Genomic DNA, 24,557 nt, shown 5'->3' with positions numbered 1-24,557 from the left:
ATAAAGGGCAGCAGAGGTCTGGGAATGGAGCCATATCTCCAGAGCTGCCCAGTTACCCAGTGTCTAGCTTTAATGTGTAAATATGGTAATTATCAGAAAACTTCGGATAGTTTAAATCAAATTTGGAGAGAGGCTAAAGGTTTCTAATTCATTAGTCATATACATATATATTATGTAGTGATACTGTGCAAGTGGAAAGCATGTCACATTGATAATATTTATGTCTTTACATTGCTCTGTTGTGACTTGTGCAAATGAAAAGCAGGAAAGATGATAGGACAACATCAAGTGACATATAGGATGATAATTGCATGCTGATAGTGACTATTGCAAAATTAGGTCACTGTGACCTACTTTTTCTATGATTACATTAGGGTAACAAAAATAGACATCTAAGATGAGAAAGGCATGCATGCCGATAAAAACATTGCAAAATTAGGTCACTGTGACCTACTTTTTCAATAATTACATAGGGGCAATAGAAATGGACATTTAGGCTGAGAAAGGCATGCCCGATAGCAAATATTGCAAAATTAGGTCACCGTGACCTACTTTTCTATGATTACATTAGGGCAACAAAAATAGACATTTAGGATGAGAAAGAAGGCATGACCTACCTTTTCAGTAATTATGCTAGGGCAATAGAAATGGACTTCTAGGATGGGAAAGACATGCCGATAACAAATATTACAAAATAAGGTCACTGTGACCTACCTTTTCAGTAATTATGTTAGGGCAATAGAAATGGACATCTAGGATGGAAAAGACATGCCGATAACAAATATTGCAAAATTAGGTCACTATGACCTACCTTTCAATAATTACATTAGGGCAATAGAAATGGACATATAGGATATTGCAAAATTAGGTCACTGTTACCTACTTTTTCAATAATTACATAGGGCAATATAAATTGACATGTAGGATGAGAAAGGCATGCCGATAGCAAATATTACAAAATTTTGTCACTGTGACCTACTTTTTAGCTCACCTGGACCGAAGGTCCGGTGAGCTTATGCCATGGTGCGGCGTCCGTCGTCCGGTGTCCGTCGTCCGTCGTCCGTCCGTCAACATTTGCTTCAAATCGCTACTAGTCAAAAAGTTCTTATTGGATTTTGACCAAATTTGGTCAGAAACATCCTTGGCAGAAGGGGATCAGATTTTGCATAAATGGTGACTCTGACCCCCAAGGGGCCTGAGGGGCGGGGTCCAATAGGGGAAATTGAGGCAATTCCTTTAAATCGCTACTAGTCATAAAGTTATGAATGGATTTGAACCCAATTTGGTCCGAAACATCCTTTGGGGAAGGGGAACAGATTTTGCATAAATGGTGACTCTGACCCCCAAGGGGCCAAAGGGGCGGGGCCTAATGGGGAAATAGAGGTAATTCCTTCAAATCGCTACTAGTCATAAAGTTATGAATGGATTTGAACCCAATTTGGTCAGAAACATCCTTTGGGGAAGGGGAACAGATTTTGCATAAATGGTTACTCTGACCCCCAAGGGTCCAAAGGGGCGGGGCCTAATGGGGAAATAGAGGTAATTCCTTCAAATCGCTACTAGTCATAAAGTTATGAATGGATTTGAACCCAATTTGGTCAGAAACATCCTTCAGGGAAGGGGATCAGATTTTGCATAAATGGTGACTCTGACCCCCAAGGGGCCTGAGGGGCGGGGCCCAATGGGGAAATTAAGGCAATTCCTTTAAATCGCTACTAGTAATAAAGTTATGAATGGATTTGAACCCAATATGGTCAGAAACATCCTTTGGGGAAGGGGAACAGATTTTGCATAAATGGTGACTCTGACCCCCAAGGGGCCAAAGGGGCGGGGCCTAATGGGGAAATAGAGGTAATTCCTTTAAATCGCTACTAGTCATAAAGTTATGAATGGATTTGAACCCAATATGGTCAGAAACATCCTTTGGGGAAGGGGAACAGATTTTGCATAAATGGTGACTCTGACCCCCGAGGGGCCAAAGGGGCGGGGCCCCATATGGGCAATAGAGGTTATTCCTTTAAATCACTACTAGTCATAAATTTATGAATGGATTTGAACCCAATTTAGTAAGAAACATTCTTTGGGGAAGGGGAACAGATTTTGCCTAAATGGTGACTCTGACACCAAAGGGGCCAAAGGGGCGGGGCCTAATGGGGAAATAGAGGTAATTCCTTAAAATCGCTACTAGTTATAAAGTTATGAATGGATTTGAACCCAATTTGGTAAGAAACATTCTTGGGGGAAGGGGAACAGATTTTGCATAAATAGTGACTCTGACCCCCGAGGGGCAAAAGGGGCGTGGCCCCATATGGGAAATAGAGGTAATTCCTTTAAATCACTACTAGTCATAAAGTTATAAATGCATGTTGTAAACTCAGAGAGTCTGGACTTCATTATTTCTTTAAAGCAGTTGGGATCCCCACGCTATAACCATAAATAGCATTGTTTGAGGTTAACAAACAAAAGGAATTGAACATGAACATTATTTTGACATTTGGTCAAATCCAACCAGGTGAGCGATACAGGCCCTATGGGCCTCTTGTCTATGATTACATTAAGGCAACAAAAAAAGACATCAAGGATCAGAAAGGCATGCAGATAAAAATATTGCAAAATTAGGTCACTGTGATCTCATTTGTATTAATTACATAGGGGCAATAGAAACGGACATCTAGGATGAGAAAGGCATGCCGATAAAAAATATTGCAAAATTAGGTCACTGTGACCTACTTTTTCAATAATTACATTAGGGGAATAGAAATGGACATCTAGTATGAGAAAGGCATGCTGATAGCAAATATTGTTAAATTAGGTCACTGTAACCTACCTTTTCAGTAATTATGTTAGGGAAATAGAAAGGACATGTAGGATGAGAAAGGCATGCCGATAACAAATATTGCAAAATTAGGTCACTGTGACCTACCTTTTCAGTAATTATGTTAGGGCAATAGAAATGGACATGTAGGATGGGAAACATTCCGATAACAAATATTGCAAAATTAGGTCACTGTGACCTACCTTTTCAATAATTACATTAGGGCAATAGAAATGAACACCTAGGATGGGAAAGGCATGCCGATAGCAAATATTGCAAAATTGGGTCACTGTGACCTACTTTTTCGGTTATTACATTAGGGCAATAGAAATGGACACTTAAGATGAGAGAGGCATGTCGATAACAAATATTGCAAAATTAGGTCACTGTGACCTACTTTTTCAATTATTATAGTAGGGCAATAAAAAATGGACATCTAGAATGAGAAGGCATATATGCATGCCAATAGCAAATATTGCAAAATTAGATCACCGAGATAGACCCTTGGTAATATACTGCCCACTAACTATGCGGCTATCAGCCTCTAGTTGGTTCGTAGGGGGATGTAAAAATGATATAGGGCTATAATCACAGCAGGTGAGCGTTTAGGCCTATAGGCCTCTTGTTTGGTTTCATAGGGATTCTTACAAAAGTTTCAAACAATTGTTTTTCATCAGACTAAAAAAATTGACGTCAATGCTTATCATTAAGTTCTGAAAATGTATTTCAAATTTATAACATATGCACAATTTTACTTATTTGACAAGAGATTCTTTTTCAACAAATCAATACGCAACGTCAATGGTCGTATTGTTACGTCACATTTTTCGCGACATTTACGTTTTATTCATAGAGGTATGAACAGAAAAAACTACAGCAATCAGAAAGCTGCATTCTGCATGCAAATAATGGAAAACTAACTAGAATTGACCCACGTGCTAGGATTCTAACTCAAATTGACGCACGTGCTAAGATTCTAAAATACAACTGTCTTCCGTCATTGCCGAATACAGCATAACACATGTGGTGGGTGTATTATGCCAATTGCAGGGTAAATATATTTATCCTGCAACTGGTGCCACATTGTCGGAACACACCACCCATATATTTTTGTCCTGCTAAACTTAAAGATTATAAAATAATATCAACCTATCACAACTGCAGCTACAAAATTATAGAATATAAAATACCAAACAATATAAATGGCTGTAAAATCTTGGATACTACTTTATGAAAGGGACATCCGTTTCTTATCAACAACAATATTTCATACATTTTAGAATCAAAACATAATCTTTAGCAAGGTAAGCGAGCACTATGTTATTTATGCTGAATCGGCAGTGACGGAAAACAGCTGTATTTTAGAATCTTAGCATATGCGTCAATATAACTGACCTACTTTCGAGTGAAACAACCTTTAACAGGCGAACATATTTGAAATTGTCGATACGGTTTCACTTCAAAATGCTTATTATTGATGACTTGCAGGATAAATAGAATACATTGTCAGTGTCTTAAAATATAAGCTGATGGCTCGAGACATAAAGACAAAAGTATTATGGTATCCTTGACCGTGGTTTGGCTCGCCAGGGCTTGCCACTTTGGTTTATCTTTACCCTCGCCAAATTACAGCTTATATTTCAAGACAATGACCATGTATTCTCTCTCTCTATATATATATACGAACTGTGGTTTGGGGATTCGTGCCAAGTAACTCTGAGAAACATTTATGAAAATGAGTGATGTATCTATTCAGGAATTATTTCAAAGCTAACAAGAGCTGTTGGAGAACAGCATAGCTCGTCTCGCAAATGTTTGTCAATACATAATTAAAATATATTAGTTGGAATGGTTTCGCAAATTGCATTTATAATATTTATATTGTTTACTTGATCAGATTATCTTTTGCGAATTCATGCAATTTTCAAAACCATACCAATTTATATATAAATAAATTATTTATTGACAAACATTCGGGAGACAAGCTATGCTGTTGTACATTAAATGAATATATTAAATACAAATGTTATTGCTTTTGGACATATTTCTTCAATTTTTTGACAAAATATTATCCTATTGAGAGTTGTCCCCCTTGAAAAATGTGGACCGGTATAAATTGTCTATTGTGAGCATTTCGACATTATTTTATTTTCAGTTTCACCCCAAGAAGGGATAGTGTAATTCCATAGGGACTCTCTTACCAAATATCAGCACCCTAGTACATCATAAAGTGATGTGTTAATAGCTTCCAACATTTGCACAAAAAAAATTAAAATGTGTTTTCCCCCCAAAAACACTTCCAGTTTAACTCCGGTAAGGGATAGATTTTTTTTTTCTCTATTGCGAAGTATCAGCACACCAAAAACTTTTAAGTCCAAAAATTTGAAAATTCTGTTTTTTTCCCCAAAAAATCTTTTAGTTTAACTCTGGCAGGGAATAGTTTAACCCCAGAGGAACTGTATTACCAATTATCAGCACCAAGAACTTAACGCAGAAATATTCTAAGTCAAAAATTTTCAAAAATCTGATTTTTTTCCAAAAAATCTTTTAGTTTAACTCCGGCAGGGGATAGTTTGACCCCCACAGGGACCATATTACCATAAATTACTATATGCCTTTCAACACTTGCACCAACAATTTAACATTTGAAAAACCAACGCCGACGCCGACGCCGGAGTGACAACATAAGCTCTCACTCTTCTTCGAAGAGACGAGCCAAAAAGGACACGAAATGCTCTTCCGAGTAGTAGGGATTTTAATTATTAAATCAGTTTAAAGCCAGAAAACATGCTCCAGTAGGAATACACGTTTGTACCACTGTCACGATTACCAACTCTCACCCATACCTCATCACCGCTGTCAATCTGTATTACAACTAAACCACTATTGGTATTACCATGGTATCCAGATGCAGAAATGATGGACCCCATTATGGAACCATTCTTTACCAGGTGGGAGTCTAAGAAATGGCCGGACTGTACACGTATACTCCAGGAAAAGACGTAAGTACCCGGATGTTGGCAGGTGAATGTTCCTGTGTGTTCCGAATACAAATTCCCCCTATTTGTGATGATTCGATCGAACACCATCTCGTGATTTATTGCAGGTGCTAAAACATCTGATCCAAGAATGGCATGAAATGCGATCACAGTATTCGTCATTCCTACGAAAAGAAAGTATTGTAAGCAAGACATTTTAGTAATTTAGCCGGGGATGTGTTAGTCAAGGAGTTATGTGATGGTGTTGTTTTATCAGGTTTATTTAAGGAACTCCATTTGACATAAACCTGTCCTATAATATTATACGTGTGTTCATATTCTGTATCATCATATTCAACAGAAATGGGTATCGTCATTGTGGGTGCCTTCAGCATACTTAGCGGGGCAGGTATGAAATTATTTCATCATGAATTCTTTGTTATTTTAATGGAAAATTATGAGTGCAAAAAATTGTTCTATACTTACGATATTGTGCCCAGTTTAAATACTTTATCAAACATCTTGAAGGATGACGTATATATTTTTGTATGTTAATATCAAAATTTTGACACAATATCTGTATTAATAATATTTTTTTTAGAAAATCGATCCATATTGATTTACGTCAAACAAATCTCTGGTATATATACCAACCTTACAATAACCCATTTGGAGGAATCTGGGCTACCTAGTACTACTGGGCGGTTATTTCATGTCAAGATGGCAACCAGTAGTTCCCGAATCGAGCTCATGGTTATCATATCGGTAACCGATAGGCGTCTTCTCCGTTTCTGATTTTAAAGTGACCACATCACGGTGAGATGACAGGTGTTGCAAACGACGGTTTTCATATTTGATCTCATCAATTTCCTGCTGCATATTACTCATTCGTCTTGCATCTTCAGCGCGGGTGTCTTCGAGATTTTTCACACGATTCTCGAGGTCAAATATCAAAGTTAAGACACGGCTATCAACACCCTTTAGGGGGTTACTGGAGGAACTACCAAATCTGTCTGCATCAACCAGATTTTTTCCGAATCTGGAAAAGAGAACAAGTACGAACAATACGTCCATGTTGTCCAAGAGGTTTATCTCACAGGGACTTGGCACACTTTCCCACTGTCAACGTATGTGTATTACCAGTGTCCTATAATATATATTTGGAAAGTTGTACCGAGTCCCTGCGGTTTATCTGTCACATTATCTCCTACAGATCACAGCAACACCTGTCGAGCGTCGAGAGCGTTCCCATGCGAGAGGTGACATTGATAAAACTTTTTGAAAATATTAGGCCGAGTTGTGAAAATGAATTATATTGACGGGTGATTCCATTAACAAAAGTCGATATAACTTGAAATGCTTGAGATAACTGTAAGTTTTCTAGTCTATAACATTTCCGAAAGTATTTCCTTATTACATCGTCACACTACTTGTGTATTAACATTATAAAGATGTTACTACAAAGTATTCAGGAATATGACACACTGGCAATGGTCTGGGACAATAGTTATCATTGTGTCAAACTATTATTCAATCAGGTGTAAAGGAGATGGCTTTTATGTTGGTTTATACCACAGCAGGAAAATACTCTTAACAATTTGATTAAAAGTAAATAATCATTACTTTAAAACAATTCCGAGCCGATTTTTAACTGGCCGGTATACTAAATGTTGCACCATTGCACCACAAGATCAGCAGACTTCAACGAACAATGATCGTTGCCAGATTGTCGAGAGTTTTTCCCAATCTTAATATTGGAACATGTGAAGTTGAAGTATACATACATGTAGACGCTATGATGTTTTAAATAAGTTTTTAATATTTTTAGATAAAAGAAACACAGGAATCAATTCGCAGAACCAGGATCAAATGGGTAAAATGAGAGCTAATGATCCCATTTTCATGGATATATTGGTTCTTCGAATAAAAAAAAATTAATTTGAATTCCTGCCTATGTTCTATCAGTGAGTTTTCGCTCAACTTTGCCTTAAGTTATTCCGAGATTGCCCGGATCAATTGTTTTTATATTTTGAACCGTTCTGAAATATATGGCCAAAACCGACATCTTGAATAAATAAGTAAATAAATGAATGAATAATAAATAAAAAAAAAAAATGGAAAAAAAATAAATAAAAAAATGAATAAACTGTCACAGTCTCCATGGCACATAATCGCTCTTCACTTGGCAGCGACTCCAACACGACATTGCTGACATCAGCCACAATAATTATGATTTCTTTTTCAAAGCTAGGATGATAATAAATATTCAATACCGATTCATCAATAGTTTATCGCTAGTAATTCAAGTGTTCTCTATCTAGTCTCGGTGACGTCTTTATGTTGAATATAATTCTCAGTGTCGAATTTCGTCTGTATGCGTTTCGAGCTGCGCAAAATTGAAACTTTAAAGGTTGAAATGAGTACTTGTGTGACACGTGTGTCAAGTTGTGCGATATTCAAACTCTGATTGTTGAATTCGTACGCATACATGTATTCCATGCTGCGCAACACTGAACCTTTGATTGTTGAATTTCGTTCACGTATTCTAAGCTGTACAATGTTATCAATCTAAATGTTGAATTTCGTACACGTATGTTAAGTTAAGATAACTATAGCTTTATAATCTAGTGGAGAAATAGAATAAAAAAAGGATAACATCTTTTATACAGATACTGTTTTATTTGGTTAATCAATTCAATGACAGCGTTTCTCTTATTAGTTTTATAGTTTTATATATATTCTGTATACGTCTCATCAAGGTAGAAGTGATGACAAACTTCACTTTTCTTCTAGAATATACAATGGAAGTGTACAAAACAAATCAAACTTCAAACAAAACCTGGCATGCTTCAAATAATAATTTTAAAGTCATGATTGTCTTCATGAAATTTAAAACATATTCCCCCAAGGTCATACGGGTAAAGCATTTCTTAGTTTCAGTAGCAATTTTCAAAACAATGATTCAGAATTCCAATATCCGGTAGAGGTCAAAATTAACAGGTCACAAATTACAGTGGAATATCATTTAGGCGAAAACGCAGTCGTCTGATACATTTTATGCAAATTTATAACGTTGTAGAACGTAAACCTGAAAGTCAAAGGCGAAAGGTCACCAGGTCAAATGTCATTAAGTTAATATGTAAATGAGTAACGTTGTAAAACGTAAACCTGTCTGTTAAATGACACAGGCGTAAGGTCAGCAGGTTAATGTCACATAGGTCATATGTAAATGTAACTTTATAGAAGGTAAAACTGATAAACGTAAGTTAAGTGGCGGAAGGTCACCAGGTCAAATGTCAAAAAGGCAAATGTAAATGTCATGTGGTGTATATGTAAGGTCACATGGTCAATCGGTCTCAAAGTCAAATGTAAGCGCTATAGAAATGTTATTTTCATTGTGCGTACCTCGGCGAGGGTTGAATAATAACCTCTCGTTAATCATGTATTTGATAACTTGACTCCATGTGATAAGTTCAAACGTATTGACAGTGTCAAGTCTAAGGTAAAACTAAATATATACTACTATGTACCAATTCAACGCGCATATCTTAGAATTATTTGTTGTCAGTGCAGTCTGTATCACCGGTATTATGCGAGATGATCGTGTATCTGTCATTTGTCCTCGATAAATGTTGAATATAACTAAGCCATTAATGCGATGACCTCGTTGACATATCATGTTATGTTTGACAGCATTGAAAGGTAAAAACAAATGTAATAAATGTATGAAGTTAACAATATAATTGTACAGGCTCACTTCTAGAAATTTTAAAAATGTTGTGCAAATAATAGAAATACAGAAGAACATTTACAAGTGAAATCAAGCTACATAATGTATCATCTGGTATCAAACACTTTAATTGACGCTAAGGATGTAACATTATGTAAGCCTCCCATACATGAGGGCTGTAGATTGTTGAGGGAACCATCCCAAGCCACATGCCTTGACAATCACCTTATTCACTCATATAAACAGGGCGTTTCAAAATATCGAATACATTCTAAACGGACTTTTCTCAGTCACTACACATCACAATGAAAAAGCTTTATACACAATATAATAGGTAATTGTATATATATATGTATACATTGTATTATATCCTCGCAGACGAAATAAAACGTGTGTACAGAAACACACCAACATCATATGATTATATATCTCATTCTAATCGTTAATTGTCAAGTCGTAACAACGACAGTACAGACAAGTAAATTGTCAAATTTTCGAGGCAATCTGCCCCTTTATCAAGACACAGGTAAGTTACAAACGATCACATATAGACGTAGAACATGGAACAGTTGCACAAATATAGTGGGTATGTAAACTGGACAAAGTACGGTGATATTGGAACAATACGGGTACACAGACAGACAACAAAATAGACTTAAACAAAAGTAACGGATTGGATACACCGGATCACAATATAGGTAGCCTAGATTATGATGCGTACGTATTACTTCGTGTGATAGGTAGGTTCTAGTGAGTAGGCTGAGGAGAGTATATGCCCCCACAAATGTCTCATATTTGGAATAATATTACAAGACTGGGCCCAGTTGTTAGGTGATTAGCTTTATCACTAGATTAGTGAAAATCTCATTTATCCTTTACTTCAAAACCTGAGTGTGTGTATTCCTGAAAATAAGCAGGTAGGAAGACTTCTAGAATTTCATAAAATATGGTAAAGCATCTGGATAACTTGCAGATTAGCCACATCCTTTCATTTCCGATCTAGGTGTGAATGATTGGTGTGTTAACTTATGCATGCCCGATAAAGGCTCATAGCTGATGTTATGATGTCCACAATTGGCTAAAATACCAGCGCTATCAAATGTATGATTCCAATGGTTACATTGCTTCACGATATTAAGTCAGTGGACCTCTCCATTAAAACATTAATATAGGGTAAAGAATATTTCTCGGGAGAAGCAATACCTATTTCATTGGTAGCTACAAATATCGTTCTCTTTGCTTTCCATTTACAAAAATAGCTGTTTAAATAGACAGCTGGGCAATGAGGACGTAGTATATACAAACAGCTACATCGTACCCTGTGATCCAAGTCACTTTGTTTTACACAAACTGAAAGTTATTACTAAACATGTAAGACTAATTACAGTCATATTTCAATGTAAATGGAAAATAAAAATCAGTGCAAAAATAATTGTATCGACAAAAACATATATTCGAACCGGAAACCTTAGTCTTAAACATAGTATATAGGATAATAATTACATTTGCAAGTCGCGAGAAACTATTTTACAAATTGAAATGAATGAAATTACGAGGGCTGATTGATAAGTTGTGAGCCTCATACTGAAGGATTTGAATTTTGCCTGATATGTTGTAATATTTTTCAACATAATCACCTTCATTATCTGCACACTTATGCCAGCGGTGTTTAAGGGCCTCGATTCCACTTAAATACAACTCCTCTTCTTGGCTGTGTGGAAAGTCATCCACAAAATGTTAGGATTAGGGTGCCTGAATAAGCTGTTTTAAGTTTTGGAAATATATGAAAGTCTGATGGAGAAAGATCAGGTGAGTAAGGCGGATGCTCAATCAATTTAAACCCACAATCGTGAATGTCAACGATGGCAATGATCAGACTTTCACCCTATTCTTAACCGAGTGTGTCCATTTTGCAAAAGCCGCTTGCTTTGTTTACTATAGAATGCTTCCTCGTCTATATAAACTAACCAATAGAGACCAGTCCTTGGGTACTCGGTCCTATATAGTCAGAGAATAGTAGGGCATAAAACTACATCCTTGAGTACCTCCTTCAATACGAGGCTCACAACGTACATGTATCTGTCCATCAGCTCTCGTATATAGGTTAATCAGTAAACATTCATTAAGTGTCAACATTTATAAAATGAGACGTTGATTCACAAAAACCATGATGTGAAACAGAACTTGTACACTCCTCCAAATGGGTGATGCATACAGTTAGTATTTGGCGTTAGTCCCATAAATACATCTCAGTGGGTACATGATTGACGTCAGACCTATAAATACATGTCATTGTGTACACGATTGACGTCATACCTATAAATACATCTCAGTGTGTACATGGTTGATGTCAGACCTATATATACATATCATTGTGTACATGATTGACGTCAGACCTATAAATACATCTCAGTGTGTACATGATTGACGTCAGACCTATATATACATCTCATTGTGTACATGGTTGACGTCAGACCTATAAATACATCTCATTGTGTACATGATTGACGTCAGACCTATAATACATGTCATTGTGTACATGATTGACGTCAGACCTATAGATACATCTCAGTGTGTACATGATTGACGTCATACCTATAAATACATATCATTGTGTACATGATTGACGTCAGACCAATAAATACATCTCAGTGTGTACATGACTGACGCCATACCTATAAATACATGTCATTGTGTACATGATTGACGTCATACCTATAAATACATGTCATTGTGTACATGCTTGACGTCATACCTATAAATACATCTTAGATTGACGGCATACCTACATGTATAGATACGTTATTGTGTACCAGATTGACGACAGACTTATGCATACATCTCATTGGTGTACACGACTGCCGTCATGCTAATACATGCATCTAACTTGTGTACATAATTGAAATCAGACTCACAAATACATCTCGCTGGTTTACGTAGAAACATATAAATAACCCTCATTGTTTACACGATTGCTGTATATACTGTTATACTATAAAACGCGCCTAATAAACCATTTTTACATTATGTAACTGGCATTGGGTAGATTTTGATCAGCGTACCATGACATAAGCACGTCTCATGTTGCCTTGAAAGATAAAAAAACGACAACTTCACCAGAAACAACGGAAGATAAATGTTAAAGAGTCGCGTTTTCATACAAACTGAGGAAAAAGTGGGAAGTTTTTTTTTTCCTCAATTGACTTGTGTCTCGCGCACAAAGTTAGTCATACTGTGGAGTCTTCTATACCGGTCCATCCGTGTTGTAATCCGGTACAGCGCCTTTTCCTGCTTTCGCTGCATGGTCGTCACCAAGATATATAAACGCAGTATCATGCCAGTTCATTTTACACACTTTCATTGCCTTCAGAACCCTGATAATGGTCGCCCGATCCTGGAAAGTGTTGATCCAAAGCTTGATGAGAGCCAATAACCTTCCTTCAGCAGTAGGGTGATCTATTTCACAATGTTCTATAGCGGTGACGGAAAGTCCAAGCTCTAGAAACAAGTTGAAGTACTTCTTGCCAATATTGCTTAAAATACCTGTTGTTTCACTGACCGCTAGTGGTCGATTGAGCTCTTCAACAGCTTCCATGTCATCTGGAAAAATATGCATACATTGTACATATATATATATTGTTAGCAATCTCTAAGAACTGGTACAAATGTTGCTTACCATAGATACAAAAAAAATGTATTTTTTTCATTATACTGTCTTATACGTTATCTGCCTTCTTTTATATTGCCTGTTTTTTCATTACCTAAGGTTACACTTTCCCAGCCTTTCTCAAGGACCATGTCAAGACTGTTCCAATTCATTTCAACTTTCTTCATGGCATTTTCGATGTGACGAAACGTGTGATTGGGGTAGGAACATGTCCACATCAAGAACATCCTTGTAATCTGAGTTTCCACTCCTAGGTTCCTTGCTTCATGCTCTATGTTTGAGATATCTGGCATTGAAAGGCCAAGCTCCACGAAGAGTAAGGCACATTTGGGTGCCTCGACCACATACGACAGTCGACCGAGTTCCCTTGGCGTTGGCCTTCGGTCAAGGAGAGCTTCGCCTGAAGCAAAACAAATTTAATTGATATTGTTAATTGCAATTTCATTCTTGTGCGAATTGACACTTGCGTTTTACATTGTATATATAGTTTATTTGTAGTTAGTAGTTTTCTGTCTTCTATGCGTCGGCAAATCAAATCAGATAATAATAATGCCATTGCTGTCATACGAGGTGTAGTTTAAAATTGTTGGACAATGTTACTTGTTCTGATAACGTATACATACCCTCATCGAGTGCCAGTTGTTGGGTTGTTGTACAAGCCTGTAAGTTGATTACAAAAGAGCAAATAACATTAACAGTACGACTGACATTTTCAGTCATATGGTAAACGAAATTGTATTGATCAATCACACAAGTCATGATAAACGCATAGAACGAATGTGGCAAAATACAATTCTTTCAACATATGGACATTTCAATATTTTGCATTAGCATATCGAAGTTCGGCTTGTAATGTACATATTATTCATTTTATCAAATATTATCATATCTTTTTTGGTTTTGAAACGAAACTTTTTCCTTAACTTACTAATGTATTGAATGACTACTAAAAACACCATAAAACAGTATTACCTGTGTTATTCCCCAGAATAGTAGGTCGGACTTTGTCAGTCTATGTTTTCCCAGACATTCCTCTCCTTTACAGGGCAAACCTTCCTTTGCATAGATGACACTGCCCGGGTCTAACGGGGTGTCGTATGGATTCAGGTGATAGTTACAATGCAGTTTGTACGTGTACTGGAAATGTTGCTGGCAACTCATCTTTAGCGTCTCCTGTAAAATCTGTTCCAGACGTTCTCTGACATGGCATCCAGAGCTTGGCGGGAGTTCCTGTTGTGTGGGACTGAACAATGTCACCGCAATCGTTGACCGCTCCCAGTGCATTGACAAAATCATGCTGTAGAAATCGTTGATTTCGAAGCAGCCAAACCCTCTGAAAAGACAGGTCTTCTCTTTTGCTGGCACAGCTTTTCCTTTATGTTTTTCTTTCGTGCTCTGTTTTGATAGTGACGGTGTTTTAAATGTCCTCATGATCGTGGCGAAGACCCTACAAAACAGCTCCTCTGGTACAAAGACATCCTTGAAAAAGAAGCACAGCGTTGTCGATACAGCAAGATCCTTTACATAGGCTGTAAATGCTACTGATGTTTGGCAGCTCTACAAGTTTGTTGGGGACGGTATACGTTTCACTGAAACGTGCGTTTTCTGTGGTACGTTCCGAAAGAGGCATCCTTACTATCAGACCAAATTTTTCCATCAAAGTCAGAAGATTAGACTTATGAGGAAGAAAGGCTTTAGTTTTTTCTCGACTGAGCAGACTATCAAGCAATGCCGGTGTCACCGCGCCCTCCTTACTGTACAATTCTAAATCTCGGAACAGCTTGAGGTCATCCATTGGGAGGAACTGGTTATCAGTAATCAGAAGGCTGAAGAAGTCCACAAGGAACTGGGGGTCAATGATGACGGAGTCAATCTCCCGAAAATAGATCACTGACCTCGTGCAGTGCAGGTACCTGAAGAAAAGGAAATGTGGTCATAAACACAATGAATACTGGAAATCTGTATTTGCAAAGACAACTCTTGCAATAAGGAAAATGACGTTTTCATAATATTTTTCGAACCGGTATTTCGTCATAATACATCGCATGTTGGTTAATGTTTTGCTAGTATTTGAAACCATCACGATAATTGTATATAAAATAAACGTGTTCTATATCTTCCCCTTTTGGTAGGTTGGCACTGAAAATATTTCTTTATCTTCAGTATTCCTTATACCAAAGGCGGCATAGAAACGCACAAATTTGTACCATGACAGCCGATTCCAGCCGCGATCACTAATACACTGACAAAGGGAAAGTGGAATATCTGTAACATTTCGATCACAAGCCCTCGCGATTTTTTTTCAGAGCTTGAACTAGACTTTTGCCGACCTGGACATAACAAGCAACACTGGTGGAAGACGAACTTTTATCTGGGGTTCCCTATCTATCAAAGAGGATGTCGACAATTCAAACAACGACACAGCGGATAGCATGTACAACTTACTCCCAAGACAGATAAGAAATAAACATTGTTTAATGTTTGTATCGTTACAGATCATAATGCTACACTGTTCATTTTAATTGTATATACATGCAAGTAAGGTCAGGTACATGTATATACGAATTCTATTTTTTTTGAGAAATTGTGTAAAATGCTAATTGTCAGAGATACAAGAGAGAACAAGTAATGAATAACGACCCTAAATGATAATTTGACAAGAGGCAAGCAGAATAAACAGAAATGCAAATATTTGCTTAGCGGATATATTGAGCAAATTCAACACTGACTTCGGCCTTCCTCATAGTAATAATGTTGCCTTAGGTTAACATTTTCATGGATCAACCTCACCAAAATGCTATCTTTTGAATAAAAATAAAAATAAAATAATAATAATATAACATGAAGGTGTTGCATTATTCTTTGGCAATTTTGCAAACATCCTGTGTTATTCTGGCGACTATATTAATTACTGCACGACATTTAAACTACAGCTGGTTTGTTGGGTGTATCAACCCGCGGCCAGTTAGTGTCAAACTCCAAACTATCAGTGCACTACATTGCCATAATGATAAGTCTTTACCTGCAGTGTGTCGTTCCTACCTTTATTTTTTCTGTTTTGTATGTGTCTAATCTACCGATATGTATGTGTGTGATTATGTTATTCTTCGACCAATCTACTATACAACACAGCTTTGGACATACTCACTCCAGGGCGATTTTGATCTCATCCACGTCATGTAATGGTGCAAAAGACTTCCGGTTCATTTCTTGCACCTCTTTCAATGTCAGTACCTTAGTTCCCTCTTCTCTTCTTTTAAGCAAATCCATCTCGAGCTGAAGCCATTTGGCAGGAAGCTCCCTGCCCCATTGATCCTGGTACTCGGCTAAATCTGTAATTAATTCCCGAAGTTTCTCCAGGTTTTGATCGTCTGGTTTCGTTCCTAGGGTGTTATCAATGGTACAAAATTTGGCAAATTTGTGAGGCGAAAGCTCAGGGAATTTCGCAATGCTAGAGTATATTGCACGTATCTGTATGTTGTAGTCCTCCTGGAATTAAATAAAACACATATTGATATTGAAATGCAATTCTAAATGTAGTATAAAAATGACGATATTGATAGTAACATTATTTGTTGTTAGAGAGTAGCATTTCCCTTGGATTAAATTTCGTTTATTTCATAGTTTTAGAAAATTAAGCAAATCAAACAAAAACGAATTTTAGGTCGAGGTTTCCTGTTGTGACAGGGTTTATAAGGCTGAGACATTTCCTATTCACGACAGCAATGTCATTATTATTATTTGATTGGTCGACGAATAGAAGACATATTCAGCTATGTGTTTAATATGATCAGTTGGACAATATTGACCGCTCGTGCGTTTAGCTGTGCTGGCTTAAACTAGGGTACACACTACAGTGCTGAAAACAAAGCATTGTTTATATATTGTTATGGCTCTTGCGCCAGACAGGACGCATACGTAATATATAAGCTAATCAGAATCACTGAATATATTTCTAATTAGGTGTTTAGATTGAGATTAAATCCTCTTCTAGGAAAACCGGCTCATGCGATATATTTGTCAATAAACCGGGTACGACACCCAGTATAATGTTCACAACATGCAAAACTTCTTATAAACGAGCCCCATTTCCCAAAATGATTATGCCATGGGACACCATGGGACACATGATTGACGAAACATTATCCAAACAATTTTGTATCTATACGTTAGGCCACTTCAAGTTGATAAGTAGTTTGTCGCATTTACCTCTCGCAATTTAGACAGAACACGGAAAAAATACATCCCCTCCCTCAAATCGGGTCATTTCTATGTTTGTAAACGAAAATTGTGAAAATGAAGCGTTTAAATTACAATGACTACATAAAAACACGAAAAGTACATATTGTTTTTCGGCGATGGGATGAAATAATCGTAAGAAATGGGTGTTTATATTGTGTCGTATTAATAATTTATTTCATTCGTTCACATAATTATTGATATAGCTTTATTTGTCAATATGCCATTATGCCCCACAATAGTGATCAGGAAATTAAGTTTTTGGTCAAGCCCGTCCGACCACAGCACAGGGCCATGTCACTACCGTAATGTTTTGTAAACACTTGATATGTTTGATTACACTCAGACTCATAGCTTTTGACAAGGGAAGATAGAAGCTCTGAGGCGGCCTAGTACAGCCAATTTTCAAATTACTGTTTCTCTAATTACTTTTATCAGAATTTACATCTCAAACGCCAATGTGACCATGAAATCCTATATTTTAAGAACATCACATTAGTCTTCCATTGCTGTTTAAATCAACGTTTATATTATTTTCTCGATCTCTTTAAATTATCCATACAAACGGAAAGTGTGAAGAACATATTCTTAATATTACATTCTGGTATTTGTTTACAAATCAGTTCTTCATGTAAGGATAGGTTTATTATTTATTATTATAACTCTCTCACACGGTTATACAAATAGGTATGTAGTCTGGAACAATATACAGAAAGGCATACCAATATTACAGTGTAGTGCAAAATATATGTATTCTGACAATATTTACTGGCGAAATTGCATCAATAGATATGTGCATGATTGTTATTATTCAAAATAATCTGAAAATAATTATGTTCCTGTCTTAATTTAAAAAAAATACATTGAATTGGTGTACCCTGTGTAGATTTATTCTAGTCTAAATATCTGGAGAATGAAGATAAAGCTTTATTTACACAAGTTGATTTGTATTAATAAAAGTGAACAGCACATACTTAAGTTTTATTAATGATCAGAATGGCATCAATGAAAACTAACTTCATATATTTATAGATAGGAAGTAAGTAAGCACGTACGAAATGTTACTTGATGCTAAACTGTTTTGTGTCACGATACTAACAATCAATACATCTGTATGCTACTATTATTCATTTATTTCCTTTGTTTCATAATTCGGTATTCACGTTAAGAAACACCCTATACTTCTTACCGGAAATTTTTCCTTTAATTCGTCAAGGAAGGTTCCCACAAATATAAGTGGAGGATGGTGTTCTTTTAGCTTCGGCGCATTGTATTCTACTGCTGAAAATGTTCCAATCATCCGGATCCATTTCTTCAATCTATCTGAACTCAGAAATAGGAAATATAAAAGAAACACTGCCTGGATATGTAGCCATAATGAATCAGATACGCAATGTGTTCTTTACCCACACAATAAACCCTTTGAAAGAAAATTAATTTCTGTAAAACACTTCTGCAAAAACAAGTAAAACAAAAATCATCCAATACCAATAATGTAAGATCATCTCGTTTCGATGAGTATCCATGGTATCGCCTCTATCTCAGATAATGTATGCATTCCAGGCTATTTATAGGAAAGTGTTTTCCATGACAAGCTAGACATTACTAGACTGTCCAATGATTTCCTTGATAGGAATCGACTATTGGAGATAAAAATATATTCATTTGTGAAATTTCATATCAAACCGGGTGTTTACTGTAAAGGCAATGACAACCTTAAACTATAATGGGAACGTTTTTGTTTGCTGGTAAATCACAATATTGTTGGCCACTGTTTCAATCCGGCCTTGACATACCAATCTTAGTACAATTAGAAATATATCCTCTATCTGAAGAAGTTTTTATATCTCTCTTAACATTTCACCATAAGGAACACTTTCGTTCTCTAGGTATGAGCGCTTTCTTTTCCATGAACGGATAACGTGCGATTAGGGCTCGTAGAAAAAAATACACCTTAGTCTAAATCTTCAGAAAATATTGAATTTACGATCGACACCATCTTTGTGGAGTTGGATGATCATTCGACCAGCAATTGGCATATCCAAACTCATGATGATTTCCTCAACTTCAGTCTTTACTTGTCTCAGTTGATAGAGTATACAAGTTTGTTCTCATTAGTAAAAGTTCCTGACAGATGCCAACTACTGAAGACAAAATTAAAAAAAAAAACCCAAGGGTTCGAGAGATGTAAACTGGTAAGGACACCGATGTTTATCATCATGGTCTTATTTAAGAAGATTGCATTTCCTTGTGCGAGATGAGTGTTCGACGCATGTTGAAATGCCTAGTGGTTCTGTTGTAAAAACCTTCAATTCTCATTTTTACAATGTAATATTCCGAATTTTGACTAGTATTGTTATACAGGCGTCATTGATGACGTTGAAGACGCTTACTCTTCCTTAACACCTAATCGTTTGCTTCTTGTACTTATTATGACAATCGATTTGTCAATTTTGAGTCATGTCGATTGATGACTTTAACTTGTACGGGTGGGAAGATTAGCATTTACAAGAAAGAAGATAGGAGTTGTAAGAAAATACGAAATTCAGTTTCGATGGATACGTTTTACGCTGTCCTTAGGTAGCACACCACAGTAAGACAGCCTGGCCATGGGCGATTTTTTTGTTAAGCAAATGACTCCTGTATTGTGATATGCATAAAAAATGAAAAAATAAATGTAAACTATAATTGGTATATTCAGTATGAAGTAGTACATACAGGCTTCACATTTATTAAAACAAAAATCAATAAATTGGTTCCGGATTTTAAATATCCGGATTTTCCGAACATGTGTTTACACAGAAAATTTAGTTTTGACTACAGCGCAAAATGGAAGCCCACAGAAAAGGTAAGATAGCGGAAAAACTTAATTTACAACATATGTCCAAACAAGATTAATTCTGTCTTTGGGATAGAGATATCTAATTTTAAATAGGTTTCAGAAAAAAAATTGTGTAGAGAATTGTGCTATTTTGGGTCAAATATCATAATATTTTGCAATTTTTGAGAATTTTTTAAGCTGTTACCATGGTATTCACAGCTCTAAAAATCACAGAAAATATCAGTGTACTTATCCTTCAGAGCTCTATTAAAATTGCAAATGTTGTACAGATTTCAAATATACATACTTTATTAGAGGTTATATGTAAGGTTAACTGGCAATGTTTACATATCTAAAACATGTGCCATATTTTTCAGAATTTGGCATTTTTACTGTACACTGCTACCTTAGTGACTGGCGGCACAAGGTTTGGTTATTTGACTATGCTGAAAGAATTATGGTAAACTGTGTACCTAAATTGAATAGTTTAAATTTAATTTACTTACCAGCTTCTTGCTTGTCGTTGAGAAAATCTGTCAATCTGAAAACAAGTAGGTATATGCCATGTGCAGAAATAAAAACGTTGTGTGTGGCCTGAAAAGGTAGATGTCCACCCATATCCCAAAGGGACACGAACGCCACGTTAGATCTCGCTCGTTCTGAAGCCCGTTGGACATCAGATATTTCCGCCATCATTTCCGAGGTCAATGTCTGTGAGGTGAACTCTTGTAGGCTGCTGCCTAATATCATGATCAAAATAATAAAGAAAATTTTGCAAATAAAGCAAACATGTATACTTGATACTATTAGTTGGTTGGGCAATTTGATGATAAAGCTTACTTTGCCATTTTCTTTGGCGTTTTATGTATATGCATATATAAACAGTCTGTTGTATATGAAATATTTTCGTATCTGTTATTCTGTACACATCTCAGTCTTCAAAATTACCTTCACGCCGTCGACCTGTTGGTTGTGCTTTCTTTATCACTGACCCCAACCTCGTTTTTAATACTTCCCCTGCAGAATTTTCGTTAAGATCCCATTGTTTAGATTCCCAGTCAATTGTTAACCAATTTTGGTGTAAGTCGGCTCCAAGAGTTGGCATCCGCAACGCGAGGTCGATATCTTTATCCTGAAGACGGTGACATAAAGTTGTCTTTCCGACCCCCTCACGGCCGGTAAATACAACTCGAATATGTTGAAATTTTTCCTTGCATCCAGCAAACTTAGCCAAATATTCCTCAAATCCTGAAATGACATAAACAGTTTTATAATGAAAGTCGTGCTGAACACTTTAGAACAAAATCGTTGAAAATATATTTACAACATTCGCTTGTACATAATAGATTCATGTATGTCTGTTAGGCGATATATTCTCATCTTATAACATAAATGGAGCAAACAATAGTGACATGTAAATACCAAAGAACGTTTGTATAGGCCTGTTACATTGGCTATGTAGCATTGGGTATTCTTGTTATTCGCTTCGTCGGCGACGATCACTGGGTAATTTATTATGTTAAATCCAACTAATATTATCTGGTGACGAATTTGTAATTGTCATGTACATATAAAGATAATAGTTAGGTAAGCAGTGTGTTTGACTTCAATATGTTTTAACTGTCATGGCGTTCAGTGACGGTCTTTTTCTTAAACCCGTGGGGGTGTGTGGTTGTGTTGTGTATGCTTTCGTGAGTCCCTCTGTGAAAGTGCAGTTCCGATGCCGATTGGAGTGCACTATCGCAGGAAACTCTCGGGCCAGGGGAGAAAGCTTTCATCACAAAGACGAATGCTGAACTCAAAGGTCACAATTAAAGCTGTCTTGAAGCAGACATTAGGAAAAAAACGTTGTTTAGGAAAAAAGACAGAAAATATCACATCCATGATGTGGATCAAGGACAGCATTCATGGTAGAAAATCCTTCATTATCCAAATTGGTAGCACTCTTCTATTATTTTTTTATTTGATTGATTAATAGGTCAATGACAAATTAATAAGAACATAATGAATATTTATTTCTACCACAATACCCCGTGTTATTCAACTCTCAGACCATCAGTTAATCATTACAGCTGTTGATTAACAATCTGTTTATACCACACGTGGTATAAACGCATTTCGATTGGCTAACACGGTGAACTTTGACCCAAGCCGCAATTGTTATTGACGTCATCAATAATCTAATGACGTCACATCACCGGGTCCCGGACGTCACCGGTACACTTTATTTGCATACGCGAATATTATACTTGGCCACGTTTCCCTTTGATTCAAGCCGATATTATTGTGGTAGAAACAGGTCACACGACTCGTGATTGTTGGATATGGAATTTATTTCACACTCGTAAGTTATTTTTTAAAAGTTGCAAAAAACACTCGCTAAAGCTCGTGTCTTTTGTAACTTTTAAAAAATAACTTACTCGTGTGAAATAAATTCCATATCCAACAACCACTCGTTGTGTAACCTCTATTTATCACATCATTAGTCAATATCTTGAAAAGGCATCGTCAAATCGTAAAAAGATATGTAGTCAGATTGCAAATAGTGCAAATGTGTTCAAAAGTTCATCTGATAACGGAATACAATTTGATCAAATCCACATGTCATTGTATGGAATTTTACTGGTGAATTAAAGTAAAATAAATAAATAAATAAATAAAAAAAAATAGAAGATTTGTTATTGTTTGTTTAACTACCATACTTATTCTCGTTAATTCAACTCAAAATAATGTTTAAATATCAATTCAATTTCATATTATGGTTTTTGTTGATAATTTGCCCTTTGATATCGTTACTATGTTTAGAATTGATGTTTCGTGATCACACTGCTGTATTTCGATAATGCTTGTTTGCTTTACGGCATTACTTGTGACCTTTAGTTCATCTACATCACCTTTCATTTCCACCCTCGTAATAATCTTAAGACTTTTGGCGGGTGTCTGCCTTCCTTGTTATTCTATTTGATTGCTTTACATATGAAGGGCAAATGTGTCGCGCTGTTTTTGTTATTTTTAGCATTGCTTGGTTTATGCATTGTTTGTTTCTAATTGAAATAGACTTAGTATTACGGTTCCATTATCAGATGGTTGTATCTGTTGTTTTGTTTTGACCTAAAACCATAAAAAAACTACTAAGAAATGTCTGATGTATGGTTTCAAAATTCTTCATAAATTGGTAGTTTATCAACTAATCAGCTCTCTGTTGTATCAATAAATTATTACTTATTCACTATTTCTAGATCCAGACAGATTCGGGGAAAATGAAAAGAGAGAAACAGCAAATTGACATAAAAATTGGACATTGATATCATTTATTAAATGAGTATTCATCATCATCTGATTTGACTCATTAATGTCACTAAATCATATGCATATTATACCTGAATGATTATTTCGGCATTGTAAAATGTCGATCTCATCAATCAAAAATTTATATCACTGAGGAGGGATGATATCAATACTTTTCCCACAATGACATGATGAGTTCAATTGGAAACGATTTCATCAGAAATTATGATGGACTGTTCTTCTGTACTGTTATGAGACAAAGGTACAACGAGAAAACTTATTCTATCTGTATCTTCTTAACTTAATAATTAACATGATCAATTACGTACTTTTGTCCGGGACAAACTATTTAAGCTATCTAACAAATTGGAAATATTTCAAAGGTGTTAGTACTATTTCAAAATGATTTGCAATATAGGGAAGGAAAATAACACAAGAGAAATAAAAAATTCATGAAATCATATCCATGACATTATGAGTCAATATCCAAACAAACACATTGTCAAACAGAACAAACTTATACATAGTGAAATTTGTAGATAGCAAAATGTTTTTAAAGGACAATATGATCAAGGAATAAAACATGATCAAATCCATTAGGCAATGTAAATATTTAAACTGTTGAATATTGAAAAAAAAGAAAAAAAAGAAGAAAAAAGAAAGGATTTATTAAAGATGTGTTCGTTTTCAAATTGCAGTACAAGCAAACATATGTATAAAAAATCAAGACAAATTGACAATGCAAGTTAAGGAAAAATCAATATTTATTTATCTCTTTAATGTTTTCCCTTTGGTTTCAAATGCATTATTAATGCAGTTTTTGGTTTTTACTGATAAAATAGGAAATACATTTCATAATGTTGAAGGCATTGATTAAGAAACAAAATAACATACATTGATATTTGACATATTCAGCCCTTGAAGAAAATCCTACCGATATTTCATAAACGACTGCTTAAACATTGGAAGTTTTATTAATTGAGGTCAATATATCTATCCAGGGAATCAAGTAAATCAAT

At 35.9% G+C, this 24,557-nt stretch overlaps 3 protein-coding genes across 3 annotated transcripts in view; all 3 read right to left on the bottom strand.

Moving 5' to 3' along the window:
• Positions 1–5,559: 5,559 nt before the first annotated feature.
• On the bottom strand, positions 5,560–10,210 carry LOC117334899 (the record flags this gene model as incomplete). Its single annotated transcript, XM_033894743.1, has 3 exons — positions 5,560–5,978; positions 6,522–6,912; positions 10,061–10,210. Coding segments are annotated over 3 exons (942 nt in total), but the record flags the coding sequence as incomplete, so codon positions are not given.
• LOC117334538 lies at positions 8,451–15,117 on the bottom strand. The gene is made up of 4 exons (XM_033894216.1): positions 14,163–15,117; positions 13,814–13,850; positions 13,285–13,590; positions 8,451–13,123 (listed from the first exon to the last, which is right to left on the bottom strand). Exons 1-4 carry the CDS (start codon positions 14,619–14,621, stop codon positions 12,768–12,770), a joined length of 1,158 nt encoding a protein of 385 aa, XP_033750107.1. The 5' UTR covers positions 14,622–15,117; the 3' UTR covers positions 8,451–12,767.
• A 1,200-nt stretch (positions 15,118–16,317) lies between these two features.
• LOC117334897 (probable serine/threonine-protein kinase qkgA) overlaps positions 16,318–24,557 on the bottom strand; it is a 29,164-nt gene continuing 20,924 nt past the window's right edge. Inside the window, exons 2-5 of the mRNA XM_033894739.1 lie at positions 21,199–21,498; positions 20,757–20,990; positions 18,619–18,752; positions 16,318–16,679 (exon numbers count right to left, since the gene is read on the bottom strand). Of these exons, the coding sequence (XP_033750630.1) occupies positions 16,335–16,679; positions 18,619–18,752; positions 20,757–20,990; positions 21,199–21,498 (1,013 nt within the window). The 3' untranslated portion in view covers positions 16,318–16,334. The remainder of the gene's footprint in view (positions 16,680–18,618; positions 18,753–20,756; positions 20,991–21,198; positions 21,499–24,557) is intronic.

This window comes from Pecten maximus, chromosome 9, assembly GCF_902652985.1.
Source record: "Pecten maximus chromosome 9, xPecMax1.1, whole genome shotgun sequence".
Classification (NCBI taxonomy): Eukaryota; Metazoa; Mollusca; class Bivalvia; order Pectinida; family Pectinidae; genus Pecten; species Pecten maximus.
This window is presented reverse-complemented; position numbering and strand designations above follow the sequence as displayed.

Coding starts and splice junctions, on each gene's coding strand:
- LOC117334538 (XM_033894216.1), bottom strand. CDS start 14,621: ATGAGGACATTTAAAACACCGTCACTATCAAAACAGAGCACGAAAGAA. Junction 13,851..14,162: donor TATTCTGGGGAATAACACAG/GTAATACTGTTT, acceptor ATCAACTTACAG/GCTTGTACAACAACCCAACA. Junction 13,124..13,284: donor CTGGGAAAGTGTAACCTTAG/GTAATGAAAAAA, acceptor ATATTTTTCCAG/ATGACATGGAAGCTGTTGAA.